Genomic DNA, 16,089 nt, shown 5'->3' with positions numbered 1-16,089 from the left:
AGTGCCCAAGTCTGATAATGATTAGTCACTACATTTGGACACTGCTATGATTAGTGATGTGAGGTTTTTCTTATTTTTGAAGACCGAGTTTCCCTTTCCTCCTCAGACTATAAGTTCGTGGACCCAATCCCATTCTGGTCAGCATAGGAGCTTAGACCACCTCCATTTCTAATCTAGGCCAGTTGGAACCTCCTTAGGCAATCTTAGACCATCCTCCAAGCTCACACTCCCCTACCCCCACTCTCAGGGGTTCACTATGTTAAGTCAGTACTTGGTATAGACAAATTACAGCTCAGAACCCCCATGGTTCAGGAGATCTGCCAGTCTCAGTGTCCCTAATACCAGAGAGTACAGATGCACTCCAACACACCCAGCTTATAAAGTGTTTGTCACTGTACGTTATTTATAATCATTTTCAATCCTGTGTTATACAATCATAGGATGTTAGAGATGGAAAACAGGCACCTTTTGTCTGCATACAGATTGAAGCACTTTTATAACACGACAATGAGGGGTATGTTCTGTATGACTACACATGTATAAAATTGCTTGCCTTCTCAGTGAGGAAGGGGAGGGAGGGAGAGAATTTGGAACTCAAAGTTTTAAAAATGAATGTTAAAAATTGTTTTTGCGTGTAACTGGGGAAAAATAAAATACTATAAAAAAGAAAAAAGGCACCTTAGAGATAATCTAGTTCAATTTCAGTATGTAGAGAGCTCGTTTCCACTCCCACTGTGTCTTTACTTCAGGGTTCAGATAATCTTTACTAAGCAGGCTAGGTAGGTGCCAGTGGTGCCAGAGGATGTTTCCAGAGTCATGGTGTGACATAACTAGATGTTTTTCTTTCCCCAAGGAAGCTACAAGAAGTATAAATTGGCTAATAAAAACTAAACACCTGGAAGGCAGGTCCTTTCAAACACATTTTGTATTTCCCAGGGCACTTAAAAGTAATGCTATGTGGACAGTGTGCATTGAATAAATACTCCTCAGATAGTATTGAATACCCCTTAAAGCAGGGTGACCCTACTTTTATCAGTCTTATAACCCTGAAAGGGGTGCACATTTTGGGTAAGGATAGTTGAGGAAGTCCATCTGTCCCCTCTTCTCCCTTCCAGTCTTAAAAATTTCCTTCAAATATTTCATTCATCTCAGTAGCGTGAGCTTCCTGTCTATCATATTTTCAGCCCCTCTACCTGTTATGGGAACCCAGTAGTTTAAAGCTTGTGCCCCACCCCCCCTCAACAGCTAGGTGGGGCAGCAAGTAGAACACTAGCCCTAGAGTCAGGAGGACCTGAGTTCAAATGTGACCTCAGACGCTTGACACACCTTACTACCTGTGTGACCTTGGACAAGTCACTTAACCCCAATTGCCCTGCCTTCCCCCCTCCAAAAAAAAACTCCCCCCCCCTTCCTCTGGAGTTCCAAGAAGTGGCACCACCTCCAGAACAATCTTTGTTCTTGATCTACCAAGAATTTCTCTTTTTCCTACCTTGCCCCTTTGTCTCTTAGATGTCATTGACCAAACAGATTTCCACCTCCTCCCATGGTGAAACAACCTGCTAAGCTTTCCTGATCTCCGTGGAATCTTTGTGTTGCGCCTTCTTTAGGAGCCTATTTTAAATGCTGATGTCAAAGAGTTACTTTTCTGTTCACTTCAGATAATGAGTTAATATCATCACTTCTCACCACTAGCCCAAGGAAGGCCATCTCTGCTGGCCAACTCCTATCCTTCCATGCTGTGTGTCTGCTGCAGAATTTGTCACCATTGCCTGACCCCTAAAAAAAACATGCTTAATACCATCTGTGTTTTCCCACTAGGAAACTTGGGGTTCCTAGGACTAGTCAAGTTGGGACAAACTCCAAATACTCGAGGTCCTTTGGGATTCAGTCCGTATATGTCACTTTGATTGGTGTGGGCACCTTCTAAAACGAATTAGTCTTCAATCCCTTGGGTTGTGTAAAAGGGGTCCCTGAGAAAGGGCTAGATATCAAACTATATTTGGGAAGATTGGGGTGGCGCCAGGTTCGAAGGTCATCCCACCTAGTACATCCCTGGACTCTGAAGTGTGGGTTCTCCACTGACCACAGTCTATGTGATGTCCTTATGTCCACTGAGCTACTTAGACCTGAAAGCTTCAGGCTCCACATTCTGAACCAGGAAGAGGGAAAGTATTGCTGAGCCATGTCCAAGACCAAAGATTGCCTTTTCTGCACAGCCCCCACGATTTCCCTCTCTTTGAAGGAGAGCAAAGAATTTAACCCATCTCCCGCTTGACACTGCGCTTCTCCCCAAGTAGAGGTGGTGGTGCCGGGGCTTTAGAGCAGCTTCAGAGCTGGCTCCGCCCCCGGAGGATCCCCCCTCCTTCCTTTGCTCTGCTTGCCTCCTGCCTTTACGGTGTTTGGGGTGCTGCACTGGGAGGGAGGGCGCGGAGCCCCCCAGGCCCGCCTCCGCCGCCGCCGCACCGCCGATATAAAGAGCAGTCGGGCTCCTCCAAGGCTCAGAGCTGCCGGTCGCAGGAAGAGAGGCTTCCACAGCTTGTCCGTCGTGAGTCGTCTCATTTGCGCTCCCCAATGCCTTCCTCCGGGAAGCTGGTGGCGGCTGTTCTGGCGCTCGGCCTCTTGCTAGTGCCGCCGGGTCACGCCTGGTACAAGCAATCAGCCGGACCCAGCTACTACTCCGTGGGCCGGGCGTCGGGACTGCTGTCCGGCATACGCCGCTCTCCGTATGCCAGGCGCTCTGACCCGGTGCCGGACAGCGGAGACACTGGAAGCAGCGCCTTTCCCGAGCCTCGAACCAGCCTCCGGAGCCTCGTGAGTGCTGGTGGCTGGGGCGTCCCGCGACGGGACAAGGCAGGATGACCTGAGAGGATCCAGAGCGCTGGGGTGGTCTGAGACCGTCCGGAGAACTGGGGGGTGGCAGGTGATGAGGGAGGGATGAGGATGGGAGAGGTGCGGGACACTGGACGGCTAGGGGAGCCCATGAGGGAGGTTGGGGCTGCAGTCCAGAATGTCTTCTTTATCTTCGTCGGGTCTCCTCTCTGCTTAGGTGGTGTGCGTGAAGGACATCGCCCCGAATCTGCAGAGCTGCGAACTGCTTCCAGATGGGCTCGGGACTTTCCAGTGCAAGGCAGATGTTTTCCTGTCTGTGGACTCGGCTGATTGTCTCAGTACCTGACTGCTCCTGTCCCCAGGAGTCCCTGGGATGGAAATGGAGAGCCGAAACCTCGACGTCCCAACCCACCTCCTACCCCTTCTCACCCAGAAATGAATAAAGTGAAAAAATGAGACTACTGAAGAGTCCGTGTGCTAGCTCCTAGGGACAAGTAGGGGGACCGCGCGGAGGGGCGAGGGGAAGGGCGCCTCCGGAGTTGTCAAATTGGAAGCCTTAAAGTTTCTGAGATAGGCTAATTGCAAAATGGCACTGGAGGTCCCCGTCCCGGTCCGGTCCTGCCCGCTTGGTTCTCCCTCATCAAGTGGGATACGCACGCACCCACGCGCGCACGCACGCACTTGCAGGCACACTCCATTACTTGTGGAGTTGGTCTTTGGTTGTGATTCCCATAGGGGATTTTGGGTTGTGGTTGGGGAAGGAATCTCGCTTGCTCCCTGTCCTTTTCTGGTAATCCTTTTAATGTGCAAATATTGCTAGGAAAGATAAAATATTGACCCTAGTGTTTTACTGTTAATTGGATCAGCAGGTTTGAGGGAAACTAAACTGAAAGGGGAAGGAGGAGAGACCTTCATAATTCAGTCTTAGGGTACCGAGGAACCTAAGATGAAAAAAAGAAACTTATGAGAAGCATCAGAAAATAAAACAATTTAAAAAAAGTGGTGGTGATACAGTGGGAAAACTGTTACTTACTTGACTGATTCCAAGTCCCAGCTCTGCCGGTATGAACAAGAATAGACATCTTTAGCCTCTTCCCCCAACCTTCTCCAAGGGAGACTTTGTTTCCTCCCAGGAGGGGAAGCAGGAAATTGAGACCAGAAGCTTCACTGCTCTGCTCCGCTCTGAGAGAGTACTAGGCTAGAATCATATCTACCTGCTCCCTTAAATATTGTTAGTCTAGAGGTGGTTTTCAGGTCCAATCCAACTTCTGGTTGCTGTTTTATTAGTGGAAGAAGCAGGGTCCCGTGGTTTATAGCTAAAGCTTGACCCCTTTTCCACCAAATACCAGTTCCACAAAGAACACATAACACTGAGGGGAAAACAAAGAAAACTCCCTCATTTATCCAAATGCTATAGCCAAACAGAAATCTGAGAAAGTATACATAGGAGAATGTACACCATACAAAACAGCAAAAGAGCAAGGTAATGCAACTTAACCAAGGGAGAGAGCCCTAGATTTCACCCAAAGGGAAATTCCTCAGTGGCTAGTGCAGCAAGCTGGGGACAGGGTGGTGATGAAGACTGCTAGTTCCCCTCCTTGTTGGCTTCTTCCCAGAGTCTTTTCCCTCAGCAACCTGAAATAGGGCTGGCATCTTCCATCTTCTCTGTGAAGCTGGAAGCCAGAAGCACCTGAAGTCTGAAGAGACACAGGGTCTCTTAAAGGAGATTCAAGAGCTCTTCTCTCTCTTGGTTTTACCAACTTCACCCTGCCCCTCATGATCTCCAATAGAGAGTCCCATACCAATGGGCTTTGGGACTAGGGTTACAATGTAATTGGGAAAATTGGCTTAACAAAATGTTTTTTTTTTTACTCTTTTAAGAATTTTATTTTTAACATCTATTTTTTAAAATCTTGAGTTCCAAATTCTCTCCCTCCCTCCTGTCCCTCTGCCACCGATTGAGAAGGCAAGCAGTTATGCATGTGAAGTCATGCAAAACATTTCCACATTAGACATGTTACCCCCAAAAAAGTGAAAAAATATGCTTAAACCTGCAGAGTTCCGCAATCCTCTCTAGAGATGGGTAATATTTTTCATCAAGGGGCCTTTGGAATTGTCTTGGATCGTTGTGCTGATCGGAATGGTTAAGTTCACAGTTGATCATCCTTAATACTGCTGCCCGCTCTCCCCCTCCCCTGCACCCCCCACACCCGCTTCCTCTGCAGCTGTAGTGTCTTCACACCGCGCTGCTTGGCGGCTGCGGCCGCCGCCCCTGGGAGCAATTTCTCCCCAGCCCCAGTCCAGTAGCAGACACAGAGATGAGTAACTCAGAGGAAGCATCATGAATCACGTGGTTCTGTGGGCTTCGTGGCAATGAATTCTGTGAGGTGGATGAAGACTATATCCAACACAAGTTCAACCTCACAGGGCTCAAGGAACAGGTGCCCCACTATAGGCAGGCACTAGACATTTGATCCTCGACTTGGAACCTGGTGAGGAGGTGGAGGACAACCCCCGCCCCCACCCCAGTGACCTGATCGATCAGGCAGCCGGATGCTGTGTGGACTGATGCATGCCCGCTACATCCTCACAAACCGTGGTATCGCCCAGATGTTGGAAAAATACCAGCGGGGAGACTTTGGCTATTGTCCCTGCATATATTGTGAAAACTAGCCCATGTTGCCCACTGGACTGTCGGACATACCAGGTGAAGCTGTACTGCCCCAAGTGCGTGGATGTTTACACCCCCAAGTCGTCCAGGCACCACCACACACATGGTGCTTACTTTGGCACTGGATTTCCTCTTATGCTCATCATGGTATCTCCTGAGTACAGGCCCAAACGGCCTGCCAGCAATTTGTGCCCAGGCTGTATGACTTCGAGATCCACCCTTTGGCCCTATCAACTGCAGCTTCAGGCAGCCAGCAACTTCAACAGCCCTGTCAAGACCATCCGCTGACTTGTCTCCTCCCCTCTCCCCCTCATCTCAGTCTGTGACACCGTTCCCCCTCCCCCCAATACACACACACACACACACACACACACACACCTTTCCAGAACCCCTAATGGTAATGGTTTTTAGTTTAAATTAAGAAGAAGTCATTATTGTGGTGGTGTGGTGGGAGTGAAATAAAGTGAAGGAAAAGGCAAAAAATAAAACAACAAAAAAACAATATTGCTGTTGTTGTGACAGAGGTTTCCCAAGCGGGTGATACTGCCCCTTGGGAGGCACTGAAACAATGTGAGGGGGATGGTAGTAGCCCCAAGTGCAATTGAGGAGTGTTGAATAAAAATAAGGGGATGGTGGAAGCATAAGGAAAAAAGAGAAGATAAGAAAATTTTGAAAAACCTTTCATACACATTTCATCTATTGTGTAACAAAGTTAAAGTTCTAGTGATTACATTATTTTCTAAATAAACACAAAATACAAATTATAACCGATCAATGGTCAGGTCTGCCAACAGATCTTAACAAGCAAGTGTTCACAGGTGAGCATGCTGCACATTGTCCGGAGGTCCTGCATGCATCAGCAGGAATATGTGAGTGTAATGACTTATTTACAATATGATACTATACAGTTACATGATGCAATATTGCACCATCAAAATTTCAATGAAGGAAAACCCCACAAATTTACAATAAATTATTAAATTTAAGATGCATCATTTAAAAATATTTTACATTGTTTTGAAATGATACCAATTAAAAAAAAAACATCAAAGAGCTAAAGAAAGGAGGGCACTAATTTTTTTTTTTGAAAGGGCCAAATAAGTTTGGGAACCTCTGGTGTACAATGTTCTCTTGGTTCTGTTCATTTCACTTTGCATCAGTTCATATAAGTCTTCCTAGTTTTTCTGAAACCATCTGAAACCACCCCCTCCTCATTTCTTATAGCAAGATAGTATTCCATCACAATCATATACCACAATTTGTTCATCCATTCCCCAGTTGATGGGCATCCCCTCAATTTGCCAACACAAAAAGAACTGCTATAAATATTTTTCTACATATGGGTCCTTTTCCTTTTTCTTTCATCTCTTTGGGATAAAGACCTAGAAATGGTATTACTGAGTCAAAGGGTTTTTGTAGTTCTTTTGGACATAGCTCTTTTTTTTTATAGCTCTTTGAACATAGTTCCAAATTGTTCTCCAGAATGGTTGTGTACCAGTTCACGACTCCAAGAGCAGTACACTAGTGCATCCATTTTCCCACTTCCCCTACAGGATTTATTTATTATTTTCTTTTTCTCAAACAAAATATACATTAACTTGGTGTATTATGAAGGCAGAATTTATGATTTCAAAGAGAATCATATATATGTCTGAATGGTTCAGAACCACAGGATATAAGGAATTCTCTAAGTAGAAGGCAGAAGAATTAAAGCATTAATTCAAGCTCCAAAGTAGCAGAGCCACGAACCAGCGTCCCCATTTTGATATCCTGGTCAAAAGCTTCCAGGCCCAATAAGTCCGCCTCACAAGAGTAACCAGGAGGCTACAGAAAAACATGATGGCATTAAACCAAATCATATTCATGCTTCCCCCCTCTGGTAAGATTACCCACTGTCCTCAAGCCCTTGTTCAGCACTCCCCAGTCCACATGCGGGTCAGCCCTGCTACCAGCAGCTCCTGCTTCTTCAGGTCCTTTGGCTTCGGCTTTGTCTTCAGCTTCGGCTGAAGCTGTTGCTGGCTCCAACAAGTCTCAATCTCCAAGCTGTGTTCTTTCCTCTTATAGAGTTTTAGATGTCATCAAACCTCGACTGAATGACCAGAACTTAGGCTGCTATGATTGGCTCTTGAGTTAGCCCCTCCCCTTAGGACCCTGGGAGGTTCACATCCATATAGGTTAGGTTAACACCTAATAGGGGTTAGAGTCTGGGGCACAGCACTTAGTAAGACTCAATGAAATACACTGAATTACTCAAAGCAAACAAAAGTCAAACTCTTCAAGGGCACTTGTTGAACTAAGTGCTAAGGAGCCCATTTTGCTTACCAACACACTTGGTGATTTCTTTTCTTATCCTAGCACCACTGGTTTTATTCTTGCAAAAGTTCTTAAATCTGCTGTTAAAGGCCAATTTCAATAGAGTATGGACCCTCTAAACCCAGGCATGGACCAATCTTTCATCTTCAGTATGATGTTAAAGGGGCAAGAGGAGTACAGAAGTTAAGAGAGTTCACCCTTTGTCAAAGTCCTAAAATCTAATGAAAACTAACACTTTATTATTAAAGAGACACAAAAGTGATTCAAAACACATCCTCGACTTACCTATATTATTATGTGTATAGAAACAGGGAATGTAAGAAATTCTGAGATATGTGGGAAGGTTTCTATGAACTGATGCAGACTGAAAAAAGCAGAACACAGAGAACAATATAAACAAATGCAAGAATGTAAATGAAAAGAAAACTAGAAGACATCAAAAATCAGATTAAATGCAGCAAAAATCTTGGTTCCAGAGGACTGATGGTGAAAATCCTCTTATTTCAATAGAGGGATGGCAGACCACCTTAAGGTACAGAATTTTGCATATGCCCTCCAGTGATGTCTTGGGCTGAGCTAGTTTTGTTTTTAACCATTTTCCTTTGTTAAAAAGAGGGTAAGGAGAGGATTCTGGGAAGATGGCAGAGTAAGTCAGAAAATTCCAAGCTCTCCAGATTTCCCCCACTAACAAGACAAAATAGTGCCTCAGGGTGAACATAGAGCAGTAAAAATAAACAAGAGTTTGGGAAGAACTATGATACTCCTGAGGCAACCAGGAGAAGACCCAAAGAAAAAGGTCCGGACCAGGATTTGGTCCCTATGAAGAGTAAACACCTCCAGGCTAGTTCTGAGTAGTTGACCTAGGGCCAGCTGAGTTGGGAGGTAGCCTCAGGCCTCAGTCACAGGAATTTTCACTTCCCAGACTGTGGGCCTGGGAAGATTAAGAGAACCTCTGCTGATAAGGAATGCCAGACTCAACTATGCTGCTTAGACTTGGCCCTGGGAGAGAAGAAACCAGCATACATCCCGTGAGTGCAGCAGTGGGGTGGGGAGCTGCTGGCTATGGGCACTTACAAGAAGGTGGAGTTCTTGGTTTGGGTTCCAGGCCAGAGTGGAGAACTGAAGGAGGATCTGAGGCCAGAGACACCATCCCCTATACCCCAGGATTAGAATTAGTTACAAAAAATAAGTTGCTACAAATTAAAAAAAAAAAATGAGTAGGCAAAGGAGAAAGAATCCAAGCATAGAAAGTTACTATGGAAATAGGACCAGAGTTCATCTTCAGAGGAGGGTACTGAAGGAAAAAAAGCCTCTCCTACCCCAAAGAGTAATGTCAAATGGTCACCTACCCAAAAAGAATTCATAGAAGAACTTTAAAAAGACTTTAAAAATAAAATGAGAGGGACTGAGTTAAAAATTAAAGAAAAAATGAGAACAATCCAAGAAAAACCAGGAGATTATGAAAAGAAAGTTAACCAATCAGAAAAGGAGATTCAGAATCTTAAGGAAGAAAATGACTCCTTGAAAATCAGAATTGGGCAAGGGGAAGCCAGCGAAGTTATAAGAGACCAAGAAATAATAAAATATAAAGAATGAAAAATAGAAGAGAATATGAGATATTATATATAAGAATTAATTAATATTAAATATGAGATATATATAATATATAAGAGAAACAACTGATCTGGAGAATAGATCGAGAAGAGGAAACATAAGAATAATTGAACTACCTGAAAGCTATGACCAAAGAAAGAAAATTGTCCTGAAGCATTAGAGAGAGAGGGGAAGGTAGAAATAGAAAAAAATCCACTTATCACCACCTGAAAAAGATCTTACAAGGAAAAGCTACAGGAACATTATAGTCAAATTCCAAAACCCCTAGCTCAAGGAGAAAATACTACCAGCAACGAGAAAACAATTTAAATATGGGGGTGCCACAATTAGAATCGCACAAGACCTAGCAGCGTCAACACTAAAAGACCACAGGTCTTGGAACACCTTATATCAAACTGCAAAAGAACTGGGGTTGTGGCCAAAAATATCAAAAATATCAAAGTTACGCATAATCCTGAATGAGAAGAAATGGACATTTAGTGAACTGCCAGACTTTCAGGATTTTGTTTAAAAAAAACAACAACCCCGAACTTAACAGATTTGACATATAAAATCCAAGAGAAATATAAGGTACATATCAAAAACTAATTACAAGGACTCAAAAAGGAGGGATTGTTTGTTCTTTGTATGATGAAATGTTAAACATATGTCTCAGATTATTATTAGTCATTGGGTAGTTCAAAGTAACATTAGGATAGACCTGAGTATAATGTGATTCTAAAAAGTAAAGAGCATTTAGAAGGTAAAAAGAATGATTATCTTATACAAATGAGGTGCTAAAGGAAGAATTGATATGAAGGAATTAGATGGAGTTGAGGACTGGTGGTTCTGGAACCTTACTTTCATTGGGAATGGGTTTAAGAGGGAACAATATATATGTATATATATATATATATATATATATATATATATATATATATATATACACACACATACATATTTAGAAGAGCTTAAAAGTCTTCTAAATTCAGAAGGAAATAAAAAGCTAAGGGGATAGGGAGGGGGTGGTAGGGGATAAGTGAAGGATTTTTAGAAGGGAGATTGAGGGAATAGGATAAGGTGGGTTTAGAAGGGTGTTCAGATTAATGGGAATGGGAGGATAAGAGAGGAATCATTGGAGGCAGGTAGGTTAAGTAATAGGAGGGTCAGGTAGCAAGTAGAAGTAAAATAGAGGAGTCAGGAGGGAAAGGAAATAAGAGATATACACAAACATAAAATAAAGATCAGAAGTAGAATTTGTTAGGGAAAAAGGAGCAGGGGTGGTAATCATGATCTAGGGCACAGTTAAGGCTAAAATATATTTAATCAAAAGGGAGAACTAGGGAAACTACACTATGAGTCAGCCATATTCATCAATGAGGTTTTGGACTATTTAAAATAACTAGACAGTTTAAGGTTATAATATTGCTGTGGTGTAGGAAATGATGAGTTGGTGGACTTGGAAAAATATGAAGGAAGAGGTTATCCAACCTCAGAGAAACAGAGGACAGGGGCAGCTAGATGGTGCAGTGAGTAGAGCACTGGCCCTGGAGTCAGGAAGACCTGGGTTCAAATCCGACCTCAGACAGTTGACACACACTTAGTAGCTGTGTGACCTTGGGCAAGTCACTTAACCCCAATTGCCCTGCCTTCCCCCCTGCAAAAAAAAAAAAAAAACAACAAAAACAGAGGACAAATAAGTATAGTACAGTTTTACATAGAGGCTTATGTCTATATATAATTATGATTCTGGATGCTTTATTTTACCACATAATTGTCACCACTTGCATAATTGTCGCACCCTGGTTTGTTGATTTTTTTTTTGTAGGTCCAAAGTTTGGTTCATCACCTTTTATGTTATAATCATGGAATGGTATAATTCTGTTCTTATGCCCTTAAAAGGTAAACAGAGCAGCAATGTATTCACCAGTGGCACATAGATATGCATTTATCTCTTGTGCATCACACCCTCACATCATCAGTATATTTCTGAAAGCCGACTTGTGTGGTTTGTTTAGAATGCCTCAGTACTAAAGGTATTGTCACTCAAGCCAATGAAGAGCAGTAGGCAGAAGGGGAGTGCCATGGCCAAGGCAAAGCTGCCATAAGTCACCGTGACATGGTGAGACTTGAATCTTCCTGGCTAGCTAAACTGTACTGTTGGTCTGCCAGAGATATATGAAGCTGTGAAGCATTTCTTTCTGATTGTGGGTAGATAGAGAAAACGATTCTGCAGGCTTCAAGCTGAAGGTGATCATGTTTGCTGAGCAGCATGGAAACTGAGCTGCAGAAAGTTTTCAGTGAAATGTTGGTGCGAGACTGGCAGAAACTAAAAGACAAGTAATACTGGCACAAAAAAAAATTTAAAAGCTTCACATAATGGTCGCACCCCACTTCTTTGCCAAAACTTTGGTATAAAATCTGCGATGATTATGCAGTGAAATATGGTATCTAAGTATATGTTTGTGTATGTAACTGTATGTATGCATGTTTATGTATATATATAGATAGCATTGTGTGTATAGATGTATATATGTTTGTATATGTTTATGTGTGTATACGTATGTATATGTGCATGTATACATATGTGTATGTATATATAAATGTATCTGCACTCATTGGTAGCCTTCTTGGGCAGGGCTGGGGGGAAGGGAGGAAGGAGGAAAAAAAGAACAAAGTAAAAAGCGCACAGCAGAGAAGAAGAAAAAAAAGAAAGAGGGCAGAGTAGGCAGACATTGGAAAGAATCAGCCCCACTTCCTCCCATCCGTGAGTTCCTCCAGGAGTCACCATTTTGAGGCAAGACCCAGAGGAGCCATCCTTTATTCTCCCAGCTTCACCACACAATTCTTTTTCCCCTCCTTCCCCTCTCCCCACTTTTCATCCTTTTCTGCAATTGTCTTTCTTCACAGAATGAGGGATCAATGCCCTTCTCGAGGGCAGAAGTCTTTCTTGCTACTTGTCTTTGTATTCCCATGGCTTAACACAGTGCCTGGCTGTTGTTTGTCAGCCAATTAGCATTTATGAAGCCCTGATTATGTGCCAGGCATTGTACTGAATGCTGGGGATGGAAAGAAAGGCCAAAAAAAGAGTCCTTATTTTCAAATAGCTCACAGTCAAATGGGGGAGGGAGGATGACCAACATGCAAACAGCTATGTAGAAACAAGATCTGTGCAGGATGCATCGAGGGCAATCTCAGAGAGATTACAGGGGATTGGAAAATGTTTCCTGCAGAAGCTGAGACTTGAAGGAAGCCACATGGCCTAGATGAGAAGGGAGAGTGCTTCAGATACAGAATAAAAGCTTAATAAATGTTGTTGTTGACTTCTTATAAAAAAACAAAGGGTGGAAATTATTTTGTTCAGTTGTATCTGACTCTGTACGACCCCATTTGGGATTTTCTTGGCAAAGGTACTGGAGTGGTTTGCTATTTCCTTCTCCAGTCCATTTTACAGATGAGGAAACTGAGGCAAACAGGGTGAAGTGACTTGCCCAGGGTCACAGAGCTAGTGAGAGTCTGAGGCCAGATTTGAACTCAGGAAGAGTTCATGTAGAGGTACTGGGACATAGACAAAGAGACCATTCAGAGCACAAAAGGAATTATTTAGTAAAGACTCTTTCAGTCCCTTGGTGGGAAATCTGTGCAACTGTGCAGATTGAGGGGTTTTTTTGCCTTTTCTTTTTTTAACTGGATTTGTTATTTGCTCTGGGTAGGGTGTTGCTAGTGAAGAAATTCCATCTAATAGGTCACTCTGCCCCATGTCCCTCCTTGTTTAAATACCACAAGTGAATCCTCAAATCCACATTCTTCGTCTTATCATTCTTTTGTACATGAACCCTCCATTCTGGACAAATGAACCAATTTGCTCCTGGAAACATTTCTTGGCCTATCCTACTTCCATGTCTTTATCTTTTCCTCCTTTTTCTCCATTTCTACCAATCCTTCTAATCTCTGCTCAATGAAGTGCCTCCCTGTTCCTATAGTAGTAATATGCTGACTTTTATTATTGGCTATTTTGCAAAATTTGGAGATAAATATGTCTCTCGGGAGGTAGTGTTGTATAATGGTTAGATAGCCCACTTCAGAATCATGAAGAACTTGGTTCAAGTACACCAGTAACACATTTTGGCTGTTAGCATAGTAGGAAAAAGCATTGGCTGGAAGTCAGGTTATTAATTAGCAGCAGAAGGAGATTTCTCCCTGTAATTCTTTTTGGCTAACTCCGGTGCTGCCATCAACAAGACATGTGACGTTGGAGAAGTCTCTTACCTTCTCTGGGCTTTAGTAAAATGAAAGGGTTAGAGTACATAAGACCTCAGGTCCCTTCTAACTCTTTTATTTTAAAATTAATTAATTTATTTTTAGTTTACAACATTCAGCTCCACAAGCTTTTGAATTCCAAATTTTCTCCGCTTCCCTCCCCTCCCCCCTCCCCAAGATGGCAAGCAATCTGATATAGGCTCCACATATACATTCACATTAAACATACTGTCACATTAGTCATGTTGCAAAGAAGAATTATAACCAATGGAATGAACCACAAGAAAGAAGAAACAAAACAAAAAAAGAGAACAAATAGCATGCTTTGATCTGCATTCCGACTCCATAATTCTTCCTTTTAACTCTTAATAGCCCATGATCGCTAGGACTCTCCAATTGGCCTGAATGTACCTGAACTATAAACATGGGGCAAAGTGGATAGAGTGCTGGAGTCAGAAAGACCTGACCTCAAATCTGGACTCAGATACTTACTGGCTGGGTGACCCTGGGCAAGTCACTTAACCCTGCTGGCCTCAGTTTCCTCAACTGTAAAATGAACTGGAGAAGGAAATGGCAAACCACTCCTGTATCTTTGCCAAGAAAACCCCACACGGGGCCATGAAGAGTCAGACATGGCTGAACAACAACATGGGGGAGGTGGGAAGACACAGTCCAACTGAATCATCAGTCTTGGGAGAATTCTGAGCCTAATATCAATAAATCTCACACAGGCAACAGTCATAAAACGTATATAACCACTCACCAAATAAATATTCAGCAGTATGTGAGGGGGACAAAGAAATAAGGCATAGTCCTTGCCTTTCAAGAATTTATGGTTCATCAAGGTTGTTGTTGTTTAGAACGGTGATTTTGTTGGTGGAGGGCAGGTGTCAAACTCCTGAGCTTAGTCCCAACTGAATTAAAATATAATTGTGAAATGTTTAACAAAATAAATAAAAATACAACGCATCAGAGATACTGTCAATTTAGGGGCAGCTAGGTGGTTCGGTGGATAGAGTGGAGTCAGGAAGGCTCTCCTTCCTGAGTTCAAATCTTGCCTCATATTTACTAGCTGTGTGACCCTGGGCAAGTCACTTAACCCTATTTGCCTCAGTTTCCTCACCTGTAAAATGAACTGGAGAAGGAAATGGCAAATCACTCTAGCATCTCTGCCAAGAAAACCCCCCAAATGGGGTCACGAAGAGTCGGACACAACTGAAAATGACTTAACAACAACACAATAGTTTATGGTCTTCTGAGTCAATATGTGGCCCACAGGGAGCCGTTTCTGTTTGACTTTGACACCACCGGAGAAGGGAAATCCCAGTGAGGAGACCCATTCTACCAATGCAGATGGGAATCTCCCTGCTACCCTAGGCTCTTCTCCCCAGCATCCTGGAGGCTGGACCAGAATCTCTGCCCCCTGGTGGTGTGATCTTTCATAGCAGGAACCTCCTCCCTGGGTCTCACCCTCCCTGTTCTGATTGGTGAGCCAGTACCTGAACTGGTCCATCACTTCAGCCAGGTCCCATCCACTTTGTCTTCTAACTTTCCCTACTACTGTTGGGGTACCACTATCTCCCTGATTACCCAGGATCATAACCTGGGGGTCATCCTCAACTCCTTACTCTCTCTTATCCTCTCCCCATGCCCCCCCCCCAACTCCCCATATCCAATCTGTTGCTAAAGCCTGTGGGTTCTGCTTTTAGAATCTCTCTAGTACACGTTCTTTCTCTGATACCCTTACAACCCCAGTGCAGGCCGTGTCACCTCGACCTAGATTATTTCTATAGTCCTCTGCTTGGTCTCCCTGTGTCACACTGACTGGACCTTCCCTACCCAGTTAATGCACTCCTGTGACTCCCTATCACCTCCAAGATTAAATAGAAAATCCTGTTAGGCATTCAAAGGTTTGCATAAGCCCGACCCTTCCTACCTTTCCAGTCTTCTTACACAAGAAGCTGGGCAGAGAGTCATGGCCTACCTGTGTCCCTGGGGTAAATTTAGAATATGAGAACATAAAATATATGCTTTTTGAGGGCAGAGATTTTCTGGTTTTTATTTTATACATTTCTGGCATCTTGCATAATTTTTGTCGTTGTTCAGTTATTTCAGTTGCGTCTAACTCTTCTCAACCCCATTTGGGGTTTTCTTGGCAAAGATACTGGAGGGGTTTGCCATTTTCTTCTCCAGCTCATTTTACAGATGAGGAAACTGAGGCAAACCGGGTGAAATGACTTGTCCAGGGTCACATGGCCAGTAAGCGTGTGAGGCTGGATTTGAACTCAGGAAGAGGAGTCTCCCTGACCCCAAGCCCAGTGCTGTATCCACTGTGCCACCTCCTCCAACCACCACAAATCCTGTAATCCAGTGACACCAGTATCCTTACAGTGCTTCAAATAAGAGTCTATCTCTCAACTCCA

General features: G+C 43.5%; 1 protein-coding gene and 1 pseudogene across 1 annotated transcript; both read left to right on the top strand.

Moving 5' to 3' along the window:
• The first annotated feature begins 2,486 nt into the window (after positions 1-2,486).
• On the top strand, positions 2,487-3,255 carry NPB (neuropeptide B). The gene is made up of 2 exons (XM_036756419.1): positions 2,487-2,811; positions 3,047-3,255. The coding sequence occupies exons 1-2, from the start codon at positions 2,572-2,574 to the stop codon at positions 3,173-3,175; spliced, it is 369 nt and encodes a 122-aa protein (XP_036612314.1). The 5' UTR covers positions 2,487-2,571; the 3' UTR covers positions 3,176-3,255.
• Positions 3,256-5,141: 1,886 nt separating this feature from the next.
• Positions 5,142-5,788, top strand: LOC118848532 (annotated as a pseudogene).
• Positions 5,789-16,089: the final 10,301 nt, after the last annotated feature.

This window comes from Trichosurus vulpecula, chromosome 4 (genome assembly GCF_011100635.1).
Source record: "Trichosurus vulpecula isolate mTriVul1 chromosome 4, mTriVul1.pri, whole genome shotgun sequence".
NCBI lineage: Eukaryota > Metazoa > Chordata > Mammalia > Diprotodontia > Phalangeridae > Trichosurus > Trichosurus vulpecula.
The sequence above is the reverse complement of the archived record's forward strand: the minus strand, read 5'-3'. Positions and strand labels throughout refer to the sequence as shown.

Excerpts from the sequence above, each read along its gene's own strand:
- NPB (XM_036756419.1), top strand. The coding sequence starts at position 2,572 with ATGCCTTCCTCCGGGAAGCTGGTGGCGGCTGTTCTGGCGCTCGGCCTC. Across the intron at positions 2,812-3,046 it reads GAACCAGCCTCCGGAGCCTC|GTGGTGTGCGTGAAGGACAT; the intron begins GTGAGTGCTGGT and ends CTCTCTGCTTAG.